The sequence below is a fragment of the Danio rerio genome, chromosome 19, assembly GCF_049306965.1.
Source record: "Danio rerio strain Tuebingen ecotype United States chromosome 19, GRCz12tu, whole genome shotgun sequence".
NCBI lineage: Eukaryota > Metazoa > Chordata > Actinopteri > Cypriniformes > Danionidae > Danio > Danio rerio.
Window position 1 is genome coordinate 2947738 of NC_133194.1, and position 19826 is coordinate 2967563.

Genomic DNA, 19826 nt, shown 5'->3' on the forward strand with positions numbered 1-19826 from the left:
TTAATTTGCCGTTGGAATCTTCTACGGGCCCATGCCTAGTCAGGATAGAGGGAAAGATGAATGCAGCAATGTACAGAGACATCCTGAATGAAAACCTGCTTCAGAGTGCTCTTCACCTCAGACTGGGGCGACGGTTCCTCTCTCAGCAGGATAATGACCCAGAGTACACCTCCAAAATATCAATGGAGTGGCTTCACAACAACTCAGTCAATGTCCTTGAGTGGCCCAGCCAGAGCCCAGACCTCAATCCTATTGAACATCTCTGGAGAGATTTAAAAATGGCTGTACACCATCGCTTCCAATCCAACCTGATAGAGCTTGAGTGGTACTGCAATGAGGAATGGGCCAAAATTCCCAAAGACAGGTGTGCCAAGCTTGTGGCATCATATTCAGAAAGACTTGTAAAAGGCTGTAATCGCTGCCAAAGGTACATCAACAAAATCTTGAGCAAAGCCTGTGAATACTGATGTACATGTTGATTTTTAATAAATTTGCAACAGTTTCAAAAACTCTTTTTTCACATTTTCATAATGGGGGTTGTGTGTAAAATGTTGAGGAATTAAATCAATTTGGAAAAAGGTTGTAACGTAAGAAAATGTGGAACAAGTGAAGCGCTATGAATACTTTCAGGATGCTCTGTATCCCTTTAATTCTACACACGGGCGTTATTTAAAACAAAACAGAATGGATAAATTTCTTGAAGCATTAGTGAACATTGTTATTACCCAAAATAAATCCAAAGTCATTAGTCTAGTAGTGTATTGTCTGTAAATCCCTCTGTGCAGTCTCGGATGGAGGCTTCTTCACTGCAGGCTTCTCTTCTGTGCTGGTTTTTTGGATCTCCACGCATATCTGAGTCACTGAGTTCTTCATGACGCATCCTATAAATATGTTTCATCAGCATGGCGCGGGTCGCTGGGTTCTGGCCTGCGCTTCTGTACTTTTAAGCTCTTGGCAGAGACTATTTTTGGTCAGGCTGTTCTGTTGTGATGTGGAAGTGCTCATGGATGCGGTGCGCTTGCTTTTGAACCCTCCAGTGTAGTTTGGGGCTTTATGATGCAGGTAAGCCAACAGATTTAACCATTTTATGTGGAGCTGAGAAGTAAGTGCACCTTTTTATTGTTGGAATTGTAGAGTATGGATAAAATCATTACTTCATGAGGATGCTTGAAAATTAGATGAAGCACATTAGGAAGTGGGCAGTCTGTAGTACTTGTGCACTTTTTTTTAAAGTAGCTAGCACTAAACTATTAATCTAAAAATATAATTTAGTTTTGTCATAAATCTTGGTATTTCAAAAAGTATATACTGGAATATTTAAAACCATACAATCTTGCTTTTTGGTTTCTCCGCAGTATCGAAAACTGTATCAAATATTGTTATTATTTATAATAACACCGATCCCGAGACTTGGATCAGATATCGGTTCGATACCTTATATTTTTGCTGGATCGGGTATGGGCCAGCTGGTACTTATCCAAATCCGATCTTGCGTGAGTGCTATATTCTGTGCTATATTCTGTGTAATTTATCGTTATTATTTGTAGGGAAGCACCGATCCCGAGACTTGGATCAGATATCGGTTCGTTACCGCATATTTTTGCTGGATCGGGTATGGGCCAGCTGGTACTGATCCAAATCCGATCTTGCGTTTGTGCTATATTCTGCGCTATATTCTGTGTAATTTATCGTTATTATTTGTAGGGAAGCACCGATCCCGCGACTTGGATCGGATCTTCATTCAATAGCGCAATTTTGCTGGATCGGGTATTGGCCAGCTGCTAATTATTTGTAAAATTAGCTCGTAAAATTATTCTCACAAAGAGTTTCTGTTCTCTCATCCTTCCGACTGCGTTTAATCTTCCGAGGGGAATACTTTTAAGTGCTGCGAATAGTTTGTAAAGCCTGACTCATTGTGGTCAAAGTTGATTAAATTAAATTAATAAAAGTAAAACTGACGAGTGCAATATGGATGGTCATTAACAGAAAAGTGAATATTTATTAAGTAAAACTGATCTCAGACAATTTGTGTTAGTTTGTGTCAAATATGCAGGAAAATATCAGGCTTTACTAAAAAGTTTCAATAATGGTAGCCAATTGCAGATTTCAAAGAAAAATCCTAATATTTAAAAAAGGAAACACGCTGGACCACAGCACATCAGTGCCATAACGAATGCTCAAAGATTAGTTTACAGCAAGCATCATGTTTTAGATTGTATCGTCTGTCATATACAGTGGGTCAGTTATTTTTACTAAAGAAAATATATTATTTAAGTTTATCACCAGAACTATTGAATTATTTTTTTTTTTTTTTAAAAACAAAAAACATCACAGTATCGGGATCGGATCTGTATCGATGATACTCAGAATGTTGGTATTGGGTGGTATCGGTGCATCCCTAATTATTTATTTCTTTTTTGGTATCGTATCGAAGTTAGAAATGAGTTTTGGTAAACTGTGCTTTTATCTGGAGTGTTTTGTTGTGAGGGTTAGTAAGAGACTCTGATGTTTGGCAGAAAACATAAATGATGGTCTAATGTTAGCACAGGGGCTTGCTGGGTATGACTGCTTCCTGTTTCCTGTAGTGTGGTTAATTCAGTGGCACCCAGTAGCTTGCTAAAGTAGTTTTCTTGTAAATGCGTCTATATGCTAGATCTGATTCATCATCTGATGTAAACAGTTTATTAATGTACAGCATCAAGAAAGACGTCCACCCTCTGCTCTCATACTATCAGTCCATCTTACCATTCACTCTCTATTTCCACTTTCCATTATCCACTACTCTCTCTCTCTCTCTCTCTCTCTCTCTCTTACACCCATTTACTTACATTCTACTATCCTCCTGTTTTCTCTCTTTGCAATAACTCATCTGTCTATTCCACTTTTTTTTCTTCCTGATATTACATTACTGGATGCATCCATTCATCCATCCAATTATTCCCCTCTTTTTTCCATTAACTATTCCATCTTCCCACTTTTTCACCTCATTCCTTCCAACCAATCACCCATCTATCCATTGCCCTCTCTTATTCGCTCTTTCCATTGGTTAGTTCCATTTTCCCCATCCCTCTTTCAATCCATTCATCCCACTGTCTTTTCCATCTTTTCATCTGTCTAGCCATCCATCCATCTTTCCCTCTTTCCATCTATCCCACTGTCTTTTTCTTCTTTACCTCCATCAATCCTACTCTTTTTCCCTTCTTAAATTATCCATCCATACATTCCTTCATTCATCTATCCATCCATCTGCCTTTTCTCCCTTTACCCCTATCCATAGCTGCGTTTTTCCTTTTTACCTCCATCCATCCATTCATCTTTTCCCTCTTTACATCCATCCATCCATCCATCCATTTTTTTGCCTCTACATCCATCCATCCATCCATCCATCCATCCATCCATCTTTTCCCTCTTTAGCTCCATCCATCTATCCATTCGACCATCCATCCATCCATCCATTTTTTTCCCTCTTTACATCCATCCATCCTTTTTTTGCCTCTTTACCTCCATCTATCCTCTTTTTTTTCCCTTTTTACCTCAATCCATCCGTCTTTTTACCTCTTACCTCCCATCCATCCATCTTTTCCCACTTAACCTTTATCGGTCCATCCATCCATTTTTGCCTTTTACCTTTATCCATCTTCCATCCATCTATCTTTTCCCTCTTTACCTCCACCTATCCATCCATCTTTTCCCTTTTAACCTCCACCTATCCATCCATCTTTTCCCTCTTTACCTCCACCTATCCATCCATCTTTTCCCTCTTTACCTCCACCTATCCATCCATCTTTTCCCTCTTTACCTCCACCTATCCATCCATCTTTTCCCTCTTTACCTCCACCTATCCATCCAACTTTTCCCTCTTTTTCTACATCCATTCATCCATCAATCTATACGCCTTTACCCTTTTTACCTCCATCCATCCATCTTTTCCCACTTAACCTCTATCGGTCCATCCATCCATTTTTGCCTTTTACCTTTGTCCATCTTCCATCCATCTATCTTTTCCCTCTTTACCTCCACCTATCCATCCATCTTTTCCCTCTTTACCTCCACCTATCCATCCAGCTTTTCTCTCTTTTTCTACATCCATTCATCCATCGATCTATACGCCTTTACCCTTTTTACCTCCATCCATTCATCTTTTCCCTCTTTACCTCCGTCCATTAATTTTTTTTGCTTCTTTACCTATCTCCATCCAACCATCCGTCTTTTGTCTCTTTACCTTCATCCATCCATCTGTTTTCTTTGCCTCTCTACCTCCATCCATCTATTTGGCTTTTACCTCTTTACCGCCATTCATTCATCCATCCATCCACTCACCCATCCATCTTTTCCCTCTATACCTTCTCCATCCATCCTACTTTCCCTCTTTTCGTCCATCCATCTTTTCCCTCTTTCCATCATCCGTTATTACCATCTATCCATCCAACTGCCTATTCCCTCTTTCCCTTCATCCACCCATCCACCCCTCTATCTTGTCCCTCTTTCCATCCATCCCACTTTTCTTTTGTCCTTTTCCCTCGTTTTTCAATCAACAGCTCCTTTTTCCATCAATCTATGCATTCTTCTATCTATTATATTCTTTTCTCCCTCTTTGCGTCCCACCTCTCCACCTTTTCTTTTTTCATCCATCCACTCCACTTATTCCGCTTTCCCCCTTTCATTCATCTGTTTGTTTTTCTCCTTTGCATCCATTCATTCATCCCTTTCTCTTTCTCCCTCACACACACACACACACACACACACACACACACACACACACACACACACACACACACACACACACACACACACTCCCTCTTTGCTTCCCATCTGCCAGCTTCTAGTCTAAATTAATCTGTTTGACTGTGGATTACAGTTCTAGGATCAGTCTTGGTAACAGATATCGTCCCTGCGGCTCCAGGGGGTCAAAGGTCGGCTGTATTTAAATTCCTCAAACGGCTTGTCAGCTGATAAATGAGCGCTGTTGATTTAATAATTAACCACCAGAACACAAAAACCTCAGCATTTCTCCTTCCAGCACGGTCAGCTGTCTAAAATAACTCTCAATCTCAGACGCGCTTCAGCCACCATAGAAGGAAATAAGGAGCAAATCCCTTTCCTGAAGCGAAAAGCCGTTCCTGGCACTGCCGGCGCTTAATCCAATAGCTTGCGTTAAGGATAAACACACACACACACTCACGCTGTGCAACAGTTTATTAGTCCATCCAGGGGAAGGAGGGGTAATTCAGGCTGATCAATAAAGCGCTGAATGAGTAAGTGTGTTTACAAAGTTTCTCTTTCTCTCTGCTGTCGATCGCTCTTTGTGCTAATTAAAGAGCTCTATGAGAGCCACATGCTAATGGCTGTCAGAGTCGTTCACTGTAAGAGGGGTTATAAACAGAGCGAGTGACGATGTGCGAGAGATGATATCCTGGAGAATAGGCACAACTTTTAGGAAGAGAGTCAGGAAAGTCTTGAAACATGTCTGCTTAATTTCTGAAGTGACTCTTTGCCAATGAAGAGTTTGGAATGGTATAAAATAGGGCTGCTCGATTATGGGAAAAATCATAATCACGATTGTTTTGGTCATAATTGTAATCACGATCATTCAAAACGATTATCAGTTGAAGTCAAAATTATTCGCTCTTTTGTGAATTTATTGTTGTATATAAATATTTCCCAAATTATGTTTAACAAGGGATTTTTTTTTACAGTATTTCGTAATCCTATAATATTTTTTCTTCTGAAGAAAGGCTTATTTAATAAGAGAAAATGGACGTTATATTGAAGTAAAATCGTCATTACGATACAATGCATATTGTGAGATTTTTGCATCGTACAATGATAAATCGTTACACCCCTATAATGCCGAGTTTAGACTGCATGATTTCCCATGATTTTCAAAGTAGTCGTGTCACAGATGTTTTCACACTGCTTGACTATCTGGGCCAGCGTTTCGTCTCTGCTTTGTTTACACTGCAAGATGGATCGGCGACAGGGACTTTCACATTGCATGACTTTACTACAGAAAGAATCGCCGACAACTTCGTCCAAACTACGTCTCACAGCCAAAAACACGTCGTATATCTTTTGTTATTAACTACATAATGAGAAAGAAGCCTTTAATGGGGTAGAACATGTACATGTTTGCTCACCTGGGTTTAAAGGGAATGAGCCATTTCTCCTCAACGTTGATAATAAACTAATTTCTTTCTGTATGAAACGTCAAACAGACACGGGTGCTCCTGAGTCCTGTTAAACCTCCACTAGTTTTCCTTCATTTTGTGGGTCAAAATAAACCGAAAAAGAGCGCTTTTAACTTCTCCCCCAGCCTCCCGCTGGCCTGCAGCAGGTACACACACGCACACACAAGTGAATGCCGCTCTCTCATTGGCTGTAGGCGATCGCTGATGTTATTTTCAGTCAAAACTCAATTCACACGGCATGATTTGAATCGCTGACAGCTCCAGATATTCAGCACGCCAAATATCTTGCAGGCATCTGCGACTCATCGGCGATTCTCTCAGATCGCGTCTTTGATAGTTCATACTGTGTGATTGTCACTCACGTGCACGAGCAGCGATTTGCCTGTGATTTCAGGCATTTGTTGGCGATTTCTCAAAACCTGTCGGCGAGCCAAAATCGGGGCAAAAATCACGCAAACTGAACTCGGCATAACACAATTTTTGCACATTCGCACCAGACACTTTCTTACACTCCAAATCTCTCTTAAAAAACCCCATTGTACATTTTTGAAGTGTCCCTCACCTCAGTTAGTGGGTTTGACACACCACCTATAGAAACACTCTTTGCTCTATAAACTCCTCCTCCTAACTCTAGTGCTTAATTCTCTGAGCTCTAACAGTTCCTTGTGGTGTTGCACTTGTTGTGTATTGCCGCTGAATGCCTCTTCAGTTGGACAAAAGCATCTGCTGAATGACTAACTGTAAATGCTGTTGTGTTTCAGGTTGAAATCTCCTCCAGATGAGGGAAGATGTTGGCTATGGATCAAGGTGTAGTTGAGGAGTGGCTGTCTGAGTTTAAGGTGCGTCATCATCTGCAGATCATCATCATCATCGTCATGTACTCTGTTTCAGCTCGTGTGTGTGTTTGGTGTATTTCAGACGCTTGAAGAGACGGCCGTCTACAACTATGCCGTGTCTCTGAAGGAGAAGGGCTCTCTGGTTCCTGCGCTCTATAAAGTCATCCGGGAAAACTACAGCGACGTGAGACTTTCTGATTATGTTCTTCAACTCTTCTTCAAAACTTAATTAAAAAAAATACAAATAATATAATGTTAATTAAGTAAAAAGTTATTTACTAGTTCAACTGCTTAAAAAATAACAATAAATATTCAATAATAATATTAATCATCAATAATATATGCTAAAAATAATAATTAAATATGCTAAAAATAATAATTAAATATGCAAAAAATAATCTTTAAATATGCTAAAAATAATAATTAAATATGCTAAAACTGATTCTTAAATATGCCGGAAAACACTCAAATACGCTAACAAATAATACTTAAATATGCTAACAAGTAATACTTAAATGTGCTAAAAATAATAATTAAATATGCTAAAAATAATAATTAAATATGCTAAAAATATTACTTAAATATACTAAAAATAATAATTAAATATGCTAAAAATAACACTTAAATATGCTAAAAATAATACTTAAATATGCAAAAAATAACACTTAAATATGCTAAAAATAATACTTAAATATGCTAAAAATAATACTTAAATATGCTAAAAATAATACTTAAATATGCTAAAATAATACTTAAATATGCTAAAAATATTACTTAAATATGCTAAAAATATTACTTAAATATGCTAAAAATAATACTTAAATATGCTAAAAATAATAATTATATATGCAAAAAATAATCTTTAAATATGCTAAAAATAATAATTAAATATGCTAAAACTGATTCTTAAATATGCCAAAAAACACTCAAATATGCTAACAAATAATACTTAAATATGCTAACAAGTAATACTTAAATGTGCTAAAAATAATAATTAAATATGCTAAAAATAATAATTAAATATGCTAAAAATATTACTTAAATATGCTAAAAATAATAATTAAATATGCTAAAATAACACTTAAATATGCTAAAAATAACACTTAAATATGCTAACAAATAATACTTAAATATGCTAAAAATATTACTTAAATATGCTAAAAATAACACTTAAATATGCTAAAAATAATACTTAAATATGCTAAAAATAATACTTAAATATGCTAAAAATAACACTTAAATATGCTAAAAATAACACTTAAATATGCTAAAAATAATACTTAAATAAGCTAAAAATAATACTTAAATATGCTAAAAATAATACTTAAATATGCTACAAATAATACTTAAATATGCTAAAAATAATACCTAAATATGCTAAAAATAATACTTAAATATGCTAAAAATAATACTTAAATATGCTAAAAATAATACTTAAATATGCTCAAAATAATACTTATACTTATATATGCTAAAAACAATTAAATATGCTACAAATAATACTTAAATATGCTAAAAATATTAATTAAATATGCTTAAAATAATAATTAAATATGCTTAAAATATTACTTAAATATGCTTAAAATAATACTTAAATATGCTAAAAATAACACTTAAATATGCTAACAAATAATGTATAAATATGCTAAAAATAACACTTAAATATATGCTAACAAAAAATACTTAAATATGCTAAAAATATTACTTAAATATTATTACAAATAATACTTAAATATGCTAAAAATAACACTTAAAATGCTAACAAATAATACTTAAATATGCTAAAATAATATATTTATTTACTAGTTCATTTACTTTAAATAATAATAAGATAAAAATAAAAGAATGTTAATTTAAAGATTTTATTCATTAGTTCAACTACATTTAATAATAATACAAATAATATAATGTTATTTACTAGTTCAACAACTTAAAAAAAATACTAATCTAAAATCAACAATTATATAATAATAATAAATGTTGCTAATATTTTATTTGAGCAGTAATAGTAAATAGGATTAAAAAATAAACCAGTAAACTGACAGTGCTAATATTTGTGTTTTATTGTCTTCGAAGACTGTAATCTGTAAAGGATGACATGGACACATTTAATTCAGTGCTGGAATACAAAAATATCTTGGCTTTTGCTTTCGCCTGTCAGCTTTAAAATAAGCAGCGTAATCTTTTGAAATCAGCAATACTGAGATGCTTTTGTGGCCTGCGCCGCTGAAGAGGTTTGTGTCAGATGTTAACAGTGTATTTCATCATGCTCCGGATCAGCTTTACAGTGAATGACGGAGGTGTTTTCAGCAGGATGTGTGTGTGTGTGTGTGTGTGTGTGTGTGTGTGTGTGTGTGTGTGTGTGTGTGTGTGTGTGTGTGTGTGTGTGTGTGTGTTTCTGCTTCAGGCACAACCGTCAGTTTAATCCAGCGTCTTTAGTCACGTCTCTTTCTCTTCTGGAAACAGTTCAACCAGAGAAATCTGCTGAAGAACTGAAGCTTTCCCACTGCACTCAGTTACAAGCAATCAATTCTCCTTTAGTTAACTGCTGATTGATTATCCTTTAAATTGATGCACATTATTTATGGCTGATTAAGCGTGACGTCATAAAGGCAAGCTGTTTCCAAACTGTCCACGTGTTTTTTGGTGAAAAATAACTGAAATATGCTAAAAAATAATACTTAAACATGCTAAAAAAATATTAAACATTTTCGTTCAAAAATTACTTAATCATGGTAAAAATGTGCAAGTATGCTTAAAGGGTACTTTAAATATGATAAAAAATAATACTTAAAAATGCTTTAAAAATAAAGGATTTTTAGTAAAAGATTTATATGTGCTAAAATAACACTTAAATAAGGTAAAAATTATATGTAGGTATATGCTAAAAATAGTTTTAAAATTCCTTTAAAAAATGACAAATAAAATATGCTAAAAATAATCTAATTAATCTAATAAAATAATATGCTACAAAATATTTAAATTAGCTAAAAATAATATGTAAATATGCTAAAAATATTACGTAAATATTCTAAAAATATTACATAAATATGCTAAAGATGATACTTAAGTATGCTATAAAAAATATTACGTAAATATGCTAAAGATAATACTTAAATATGCTAAAAATATAACGTAAATATGCTAAAAAATACTAAAATATGCTAAAAATATTAGGGCAATATGCTAAAAAAGTATTACGTAAATATGCTAAAAATAATACTTAAATATGCTAAAAGTATTACATAAATATGTTAAAAATAATACCTAAATATTGAAAAAATAATACTTAAGTATGCTAAAATTAACACTTAAATATGCTAAAATAATAATTAAATATGCTTAAAATATTACGAAAATATGCTAAAAATAATACCTAAATATGTTAAAAATAACATTTAATTAGGCAAAAAATAATGATTAAATATGCTAGAAATAATTTTTAAATATGCTAAAAATATTACGTAAATATGCCAAAAATAATACCCAAATATGCTAAAAAATAATATTTAAATATGCTAAAAATATTATGTAAATATGCTAAAAATAATACCTAAATATGCTAAAAATAATACTAAAATATGCTAAAAATATTATGTAAATATGCTAAAAATAATACTTAAATATGCTAAAATTAACCTGATACCACTAGTTGTTTTTAAAATTGTGGTGTTAAAAAAAATTCTTATCAGTGACATACATTATTACATCTAAAGTTAATAAAAAATGTTCATTGCATTGTTACATTTGTATTTATTATTAACAATAATATTTTTGCAACCTTTTCACAGTAAATTGTACAGAATTAATTTTTACATGTATCTAAATGAATCAATCCCCAATCAGATTAATTAAAATCACAAAATTATAACCAAAAATCAATTGGAGTTGTCATTTAATTGCCATTTTTAGTATATTTAAGCATTTTTGGACAGAAAAATAAATTGCTGGAAAATCACGCAACAACATGGAAACAGGCATAAGAAATTAATGTTTGCTAGTCGTTTTTGTTGGATTGTGAAATGATCTGAAGTGATTTTAAGGTGTAAAGTTGTGCAGTGAAATGTTTTAGTGATTGATCGTCACTTTTGCGTACTTGTGATCAGATTCAGAGTGTTGTTTGCTCTGCTGAGAAGTGAGCCTGTGTTTTATTTAACATCGTGTCCCAGAAATCTGCTTCATTACAGTCTGAACTCTCCGCTCTTCACAAACTACATGCACCTTCAGTAAACATGCTCCTGCTTTAGATTTGCAGCAGAAAAGTCATGTTTGTTTTTTAATCCTTTCATCAAAATCAAATAAGCCTAAACTCTGGGAATGAGTTTTTCTGCTGATAGAAACAAAAGCTGATGTAAGATAATAGATTAACCCCTGGAAGAGAGTTAAAATGTTAATATTTTAACAACAAACTCATGTTCTTGAAGTGTCTGTCAATTTTTGTGCGACACAAAAGAAAAGTAAGCGTTTATTTTTATGTGAATATCATAAAAAGCAATTTTCTCTCTTCTGTCTATCCATCTATCCATATATATATATATATATATATATATATATATATATATATATATATATATATATATATATATATATATATATATATATAATATTTAATTGGTATTTATTTTAAGCAAATCTTCCTAACGTTAAAAATGAAATACACCTTGAGGAAGAATTGCTTAAAAGAAATCACAAAAAATATATATTTAAATGTTACATAAACTATACAATTATATCCTAATATATATTTTATTAATATAATTAGTATATAATTGTATAGTTGAATTTAAGTTTATAGAAAAATATAAATTTAAAATTATAGAAAAAATTAATAAATTGATTAATTATGACATAAAAATTAAATATACCTTTAGGGAGAATCGCTTAAAAGAAATAACAGTTAAAAATATATTTAAATAAACTACACAATTAAATAATACAAAAATATATTATAAATTACATAAATATGAATTGCATGTAATTCTTAATATATTTATTTATTATTTGTGTAGTTCATTTAAATATTTTTTAAACGTCATTTCTTTCTAGAAATTTTCCCTAAGGTTATATTTAATTTTTATGTAATTCATAATTGATTGATTAATTTATTATTATTTTCATTTCATTTATATTTAATTTATTTATTATTTAAATGTAGAGTTATGGTTCAATATTTAAATCCTTTTTATAAAGTTTATTTCTTTAGTTTTTTTACCCATTGATTCTTGATTGATTAATTTTATTTATTTATTTTAAAATAATAATGTAGTTATTAGTGCATTTTATTTGTCATGTGTTGTTAAATGTTTATTATGAATTTGCCTTGTAATAGCCAATCAAGTTGTTATGTGGGTGAACATAAAAAGCTATACTGTTATTAAGTTTATTTTTATTTCATATATTTTACATTTTTTATTAATTATTTTTTATTTTATGTACACACACACACACACACACACACACACACACACACACACACACACACACACAATAAATACTTTTTAAATTCTTTTTAATCTCTTATTTATTTTACTACTTTGTTTCTTTTCTACCTCCACACCCCATGTTTATTGCATTAAAATCAAAGTGAGAGAATTAAATTAAATCTTCTTTTTTCTATTAATACCTTTTAAAATATTTCCATGTGCTGTTTAATGGCGAGATTATACATTATAGTTTTAAAAACTAATTTCTAGCAGCTAATTTCTTTTGTCTATGCAATAATGGCATAGTATTCAGCTTAAAATGTCATTTAAAGGCTTAACTAGGTTAATTAGGCAAGTCATTGGACAACAGTGGTTTGTTCTGTAGTGAATCGAGGAAAAAATCTTAAGGGGGCTAATAATATTGACCTTAAAAATATGCTTTGAATCTAAACCAAGAGTAATCATGATTGAATGATGATTGTGTTTCAGCTTCTGGAGCCGGTGTGTCATCAGCTGTTTGAGTTTTACCGCAGCGGTGAGCCTCGTCTCCAGCGCTTCACCCTGCAGTTTCTGCCAGAGCTGGTGTGGAGTTATCTGTCTGTGACGGCGGCTCGTGATCCGCACTGCAGCGGCTGCATAGAGGCGCTACTTCTCGGCATCTACAACCTGGTCAGTGCCTCTTCACATTACATTAGACATGGGCTGGTATAACATTCACATATTGAAAACTATTGAAAAAGACACAGCCATCTGAATAGAAAAGTCTCTCAGCGAGCATCTTCTGTGAGCTTTAGCTGAAGCCGGAAACAGAGATGGGAAAGCCGGCTGTCTGCTCCGCCGATGGTCTTTCAAGGGTTTTTACGCCCCGCAAACTCGCTCTCGCTCCCGAATATCAGAGTAGGTCATCTGTCAGTCGCATGTCATCGTGGTGTCAGCGAGCGTTTGATCATCCTGCCGTTATCGGCTCTGAATCCACCGCAGGCTGATGGAGGACAGCAGGCTGGTGGGCGAATGCTACACAAACACACACACACACACACACACACTTGAATCTCACTTCATCTGCTGTGTTTTTACACCTGAAAAACTCCTGAGTCGTCTTCAGCCAGAACAGCTTCATCGTCCCTCAGCTGAAAGAGTTCAACTTTATACTAACTCAGCTGCATTTTCTGAGAAACACGGTTATTTTTATAGCAGATTTTCCAGTGTTATCATCTAGTCACAGGTTGTTTTGGTAATCTTTGGTCATGCTTTATTTTAAGGTGCAATTCTTGCTATTAAGAAATCATTTACTATGACTTTTAGGTCAATAAACCTATCATATTAATAGTTATTAAGGTAGTACTTGGGTTAAGTTAAAAGGTAGTGATGTAGAATAAGATGTGCCTATAGACCAATTACCATGTTTGTAAACATTCAGGATGCACGCGCAGGGAGGTGGCAGAAAAAACATTTACATCAAGGGAATGACATCAGATGTGGTGCAGAGTTTGTTGTTGTCTTAGAAATAAGATATATTGATTACACATATTATATATATATTATTTACATAATATTTACATAATTATTTAAAACAGCTCGTCGCCCAGTGACAAGCACAGTGATTCAGCAAAATTAACGTTAAAGTGAGCGGCGTTCATCTGACAGGACCATTTGCGATAGCACCCTCCCAATGGATATTGGATAAGACGAAATGACCAAGCATCCAGCCCCAAATTTTTTTATATTCGCACATTCGGACTTTCTCCATAACAATATAATTTTGTTAAAGTATTATTTGCAAACTCTAAATAGCGAAATCTTATTAGCAGCCAATGACTCAAAGTACAACATGTTCACAGTCAAATAAACAGTGTTAATGTTGTTTTCAAGTTACACTTGCAGATTATTTCAGACCGAATATTCAAAGTGCCATGGTAAACAATATAGGGAGTTTGTCGCAAGTTGTCACTGAATGAATCTGTGAATATATAACCAACTTTACCTTAATAAACGTAACTTTCACGTTTCGTTATTGGCATTCAGTGTCAGCAGTTTAATTCACCATATGTAACAGTTTTTGCTGAAATCATTTCTGCAATCAAAAACGAGTGATGTGTCTGATTCAGCAAAGCGTGAACTGACCTGATATGACATGAGAACTGCAGAGTCCAGCATTTCTACTTAGCTCCTCACTTCATTCAGCTCCCATTTAGCCAAAGACGTCTGCAGTCGGTATTAAAGCAGTGTGTGGTGTATGGTAAAAGGTAAGTTTTCTATTTTTGGACTCAAATTCGGCATCCTACCGCACAACACGACATCTTTCCCATTGCAGCCTGTCCTTTTTTTGCAACCGGGGACCCGTGTGATGTCATGTTTGACGAAGGTGGGTAATTGGTCTATATACTATTTACTCTATTCTTCGTGGACGAGCGGGCGCAGCCATTTTAATCTTTTTGGCTCGAGACTTCCGGTTTCACTTCAGTCATTTTTAGAGGTTAAAAACAGCTTGTTATGTTGCATGATGTTGCAAACTGACGTTTCATTATATTATTATTCTGCTTTGTCTGTATATTCATGCAAACACTTGTTTGTTGACATTTTACATTTGCATTTAGTCATTTAGCAGACGCTTTTATGCAAAGCGACTTACAAATGAGGAGAAGGAAGCAATTTACACAACTATAAAAGCAACAATGAATAAGTGCTGTAGGCAAGTTTTAAGTATGTAAAGAAAGTGTAAGAAGCAAAACATTAGTAATTTTTTATTTATTTATTTATTTTTTATTAATTAATTAATTAATTAATTTATTTCATTTTAATGTAGTTAGTGGAGGAGTCAGAGAGGGAATTGCATATTAGTAAGGAAAGTGGAGACTAAATAGTTGAGTTTTTAGCCGTCGAGCAAGTAGTTTTATTGTGTTTTCTGCCGTTTATTACTCCTAGTCATTTCTCACATAGGCAACTGAATCGGAGGTTCTAAAACAATCGCAAAAACTACCACGCTTCCTCATTAAAGGTCAATAATATGAGTACTAATTAACAGCCTATATCTTAATAATAATAATAATAATAATCCACTAGAAGCTTTAATGAGGACACAGTAAATGAGTGCATGCACATGAGTTTCAGCCTTTGTTTTCATTATTTTACATGCACACAGCTGTAGAATATATAATAAGAAAGATATCAAAAGCTAAGAGACTGCTGCTGATAATTCAGCATTTATTAGGAGTGGGTTTGAGTAAAAGGTTTATATTTGTATTAAAGGGTCATGAAACCGAAACGAAAGTTGGAAAAGTCAGGAAAGTGGGCGTGTCCAGCTCGGTTTAGGTGGGAGTGTTGGGGGAGGGAAAGAGGGAAGATTTTGCATAAAAATGGGAGTTTCCATTTGGGCACGTGCTGATTTTCACAAAGGGTAAAACAACACACAGATGCAGGAGAGAAAGACAGTGACTGTTTACATGGACATCAGTAATCGAGTTATTTGCCAAATTCTTAGTTTGTCGACTGTAACTGCAGTTTGGCACTTTCATTTTCATTCAGCACCATTTCCTGCATGCCCCCAGTGACAAATGAGATATTGGATGCGAGGATAAACAGCTGGAGAGTGTAGTTTTAATGGAATGTTTGACACCGCACGGCGAATAGGAGAAAAAAAACTGCATTTCTCGATAGATACACTCGATAGGTAACATATCATCAGAAAAGCCGTGTGTGTATAGACTATTCTGTCACAAAATGCTGCAAAAGTCCTACATTTCGTAGGTTGTAAGTTGCTAGACGACAGCAAAACATTGCTGTCACTCTGATACAAGTTTTATTCATGGTAAAAATACTGCACTGCTGTGTTTGTCTGAGATAATTAGTCTACCGAAATGTGTTTATTTCATACAAGCTGAAGCTGATTGGTCAGTTCTTGTCACGTGACTTGCAGTGCGCTCGCGGGATACATTCGTCTGGAAGGTGCGAGTGCATCACACCGCTTGTGCGTGCAAGCCGCACACCTCCATTGGAAACACCAAACTTGTGTGAACTCTAGAAAACCCACGATATGCAAATGACCCAGTTCGCTACCATTATTTGCGATCTCCATCAGTTGATCTTGCTCTGCCGTGATAGATTCACCTGATTTGTTGACAAATGGGTTGCGGATCCATTCAGTTTGTGAGTCCTTCACTGAGTCTAGCAGAGAAACTTTCCAAAAACGTCTGTTTCTTACTCGATTTGCTTCTTGTGGGTTATAATTGGACGCAAGTAACCAAGAGAATATGCTCATTTTTCAAAATAAAAGATTTTTCAAAATAAAAGATCGCTCTGACTCGGATAATAAATAGAGCGGAAATAATTCATTATTTCTTGTGCGGCCTGATACCAATTGATCCACAGACCGGGATTGCAGCCTGGTGGTTGAGGACCACTGCTTTATATTCATTAAAATATGTATTTATTTTTTGCTTATAGTTTTTTTTAATTATTTAAAATGTATTTATTTATCCTTGACCCAACCTGTCAATAAATTGTTTAAATTACATGTATTTTATATGTATGCAAATGAGTCTAGACAGTCATGTTTATAATCTTTCTCACTCTCTGTCTCTTAGGAAATCGTCGATAAAGACGGCCAGAGTAAAGTGTTGTCGTTCACCATCCCTTCCTTATCGAAGCCATCAGTTTACCATGAGGTGAGTCCATCGAACGCCCTGATGTGAATCTGTTGAATCCCAATTCGCATACTTGTACTGCGCTCTAAAAGGATGTACTTTTTTGTGTAAAGAAAAATCACACACATTTCAGTGTGCAACAGGAGATTATGCAAGCTTTGGGATAAACGACTTCCTCATTAGTGAACTGGTATGATGTTTAGTTATGTCCCCTGTCAATCATCTCAACACATCATCCACATTTCGTCCGTATTTACTTACCTTCCTTATTGGATAATCTGCCATTCGCGATTCTTTTTTTATTTATTCCCAAGTTATGCTGGTTTGACGCATATCCCAAATTTTCATTGCCAATCTTAAGCCAATCGTAATCATATGTTTTGGTTCAATTTGGAATTTCCCCAACCATTGCAGAGCCCGGGGGATCAAAGAGAGACTCCAGCTTGACAGAAATGCAGAGAAATCTCCTCAGGTTCTTGGATTATTATCCATTCTGAAGTTAAAATCCAAACACGTCTTTATAGAAGTTCACATTGTTGTTGCAGATGAACTACAACACTAAAAACATGGTTTAATTTTTTTTCCTGTTGGCTAGATATGAATTAATAGTCATTCAAACAACTATGCCAAAACCTCTCTACTTGATGGTTGGTCTCGCAAAACTACCATGTTTGTAGTTTATTTACACTTTTTACCCGAGTTTGCAGTTCTATTAACCTCCAATGCGCAATGTATTGTGGGCAATATTAACTGTTAGAGTATAGACGCTTCTACACTTTGTATTTTTAATGGAAATAGCAGAGAATCCGGGAAGCTTTTGCATACTCTTTTTCAACATACTACGATTTAGGACATACTAATTCTATTTTAGAATACTATTTAGGATGGATGGTATGCAAATTGGGAGGTAGCATGTGTGTCCAGTGTCTGTCTGCAGCTTTTCACCTCTAAATTAAATTAAATTAAATTCAATTATATTATATTATATTATATTATATTATATTATATTATATTATATTATATTATATTATATTATGTTATAATATTTTAAATTAAATTATATTATATTATATTAAATTATATTATATTATATTATATTATATTATATTATATTATATTATATTATATTATTTTATATTATATTATATTAAATTATATTGTATTAAATTATATTATATTATATTATATTATATTATATTATATTATATTATATTAAATTAAATTAAATTAAATTAAATAATTGCTTTATTGGCATGACAGATTTTACAAATTTATAAAGTTTACATTAAAAAGAACATACATGAAAAAAAACATAGTGAACACGGTAAATCATATTAGTAAAAAATAATAAAATAAATAAATAACATAAAAATAACAAAAATAAAATAGAATACACAGAACATTTAACAATCAACATTTAGGATAAATTCACCTCTCTCACTCTCTCTCTGTCCCGCCTCCAGCCGTCTTCCATTGGCTCCCTGGCCTTGACGGAAGGAGCCTTAGCCAATCACGGCTTGAGTCGAGTGGTTTACAGCGGCCCCCACCTGCAGCGCGAGACCTTCACAGCACAGAACAGGTGCGGAAAAACCCCATCAAATATTGATCCTGCGCCGCATGCTTTTATTTTAACCCATCCATATTTAATCAGCAAATGAGTGCTGGGGTACAGGGCATTTCATTATGTGTCTCAGACTCAGTTGAAGAGCTTTCTGCTTTTAATTTGATTGTGATTTTGATGCCCGTGTGTGTGTGTGTGTGTGTGTGTGTGTGTGTGTGTGTGTGTGTGTTTATGTGTGTTTGTGCATGCATTTGTTTTTTTGTACATGTATGTATGTGTGTGTTTGTGCATGAATGGGTGCGAATGTTTGTGTGGGTGTGTGTGTGCTTGTGCATGTGTTTGTTTTTTCATGTGTGTTTGTTTGTGTGTGCGCATGCGTGCATTTCTTTGTGTGTGTGTGTGTTTGTGCATGTTTGTTTGTGTGTGCGTGTGTGTTTGTGCTTGCATTTGTTTTGTGTGTGTGTGTGTGTGTTTGTTTGCGTGTATGTGCCTGCATGCGGTTGTGTGTTTGTGCATGTTTGTGTGCGTGCTTATGTTCGTTTTTTGTTTATTTGTGTGTGTGTGTTTGTTTTTTTTTGTGTGTGTTTGTGCATGTTTGTATGTGCTTGTGTGTTTGTACATGTTTATGTTTGTGTGCGTGCTTTTGGCTTTTGTGTGTGTTTGTGCGTTTGTATGTGTTTGGTTTTGTGTGTGTGTGTGTGTGTGTGTGTGTGTGTGTCTATGTGCCTGCATGTGGTTGTGTGTTTGTGCGTGTTTACAATTGTGTGTTCTTTCATTTGTTTTTTGTGTGTGTGTGTGTGTGCTTGTGTGTATGTGCATGTATGTGTGTGCTTGTGTGTTTATGTTTGTGTGCGTGCATTTGCTTTTTGTGTGCGCTTGTGTGTTTGGTTTTGTGTGTGTGTGTGTGTGTATGTGCATGCATGTGTTTGTGTGTGTGTGCTCTTGTGTTTGCTTGTGCATGTGCATGTTCGCGCGTTTGTTTGTTTTTTGTCTGTGTGGGCTTGTGTTTGTTTATGTGCATGTTTTTGTGTTTGTTTGTGTGCGTGTGCATTTGTGTGTGTGTGTGCATGTTTGTGTGCATGTGCATTTGTGTGCGTGTGCATTTGTCTGTGTTTTGTATGTGCATGGGTTTGTATTTTGCTGCGTGCCTGCACGTTAATGTGTGTTTGCGTGTG

At 34.2% G+C, this 19826-nt stretch overlaps 1 protein-coding gene across 14 annotated transcripts in view; it reads left to right on the plus strand.

Moving 5' to 3' along the window:
- hycc1 (hyccin PI4KA lipid kinase complex subunit 1) overlaps positions 1–19826 on the plus strand; it is a 62308-nt gene that overhangs the window by 23605 nt on the left and 18877 nt on the right. For 11 of the 14 annotated variants that reach the window (XR_225184.5, XR_012394510.1, XR_012394509.1 and 8 more), the window contains exons 2-6: positions 6950–7027; positions 7107–7208; positions 12937–13116; positions 17031–17111; positions 18554–18669. Coding sequence is in view for 9 of the 14 variants with exons in the window: in XM_073930664.1 (XP_073786765.1) it covers positions 6977–7027; positions 7107–7208; positions 12937–13116; positions 17031–17111; positions 18554–18669 (530 nt within the window). In the remaining 5 variants the exon portion in view is untranslated. Of the gene's footprint in view, positions 1–4847; positions 5256–6949; positions 7028–7106; positions 7209–12936; positions 13117–17030; positions 17112–18553; positions 18670–19826 lie in introns of those variants that run through there. The other 3 variants (XM_073930667.1, XM_021468030.3, XR_012394508.1) reach the window with 2 other exon arrangements.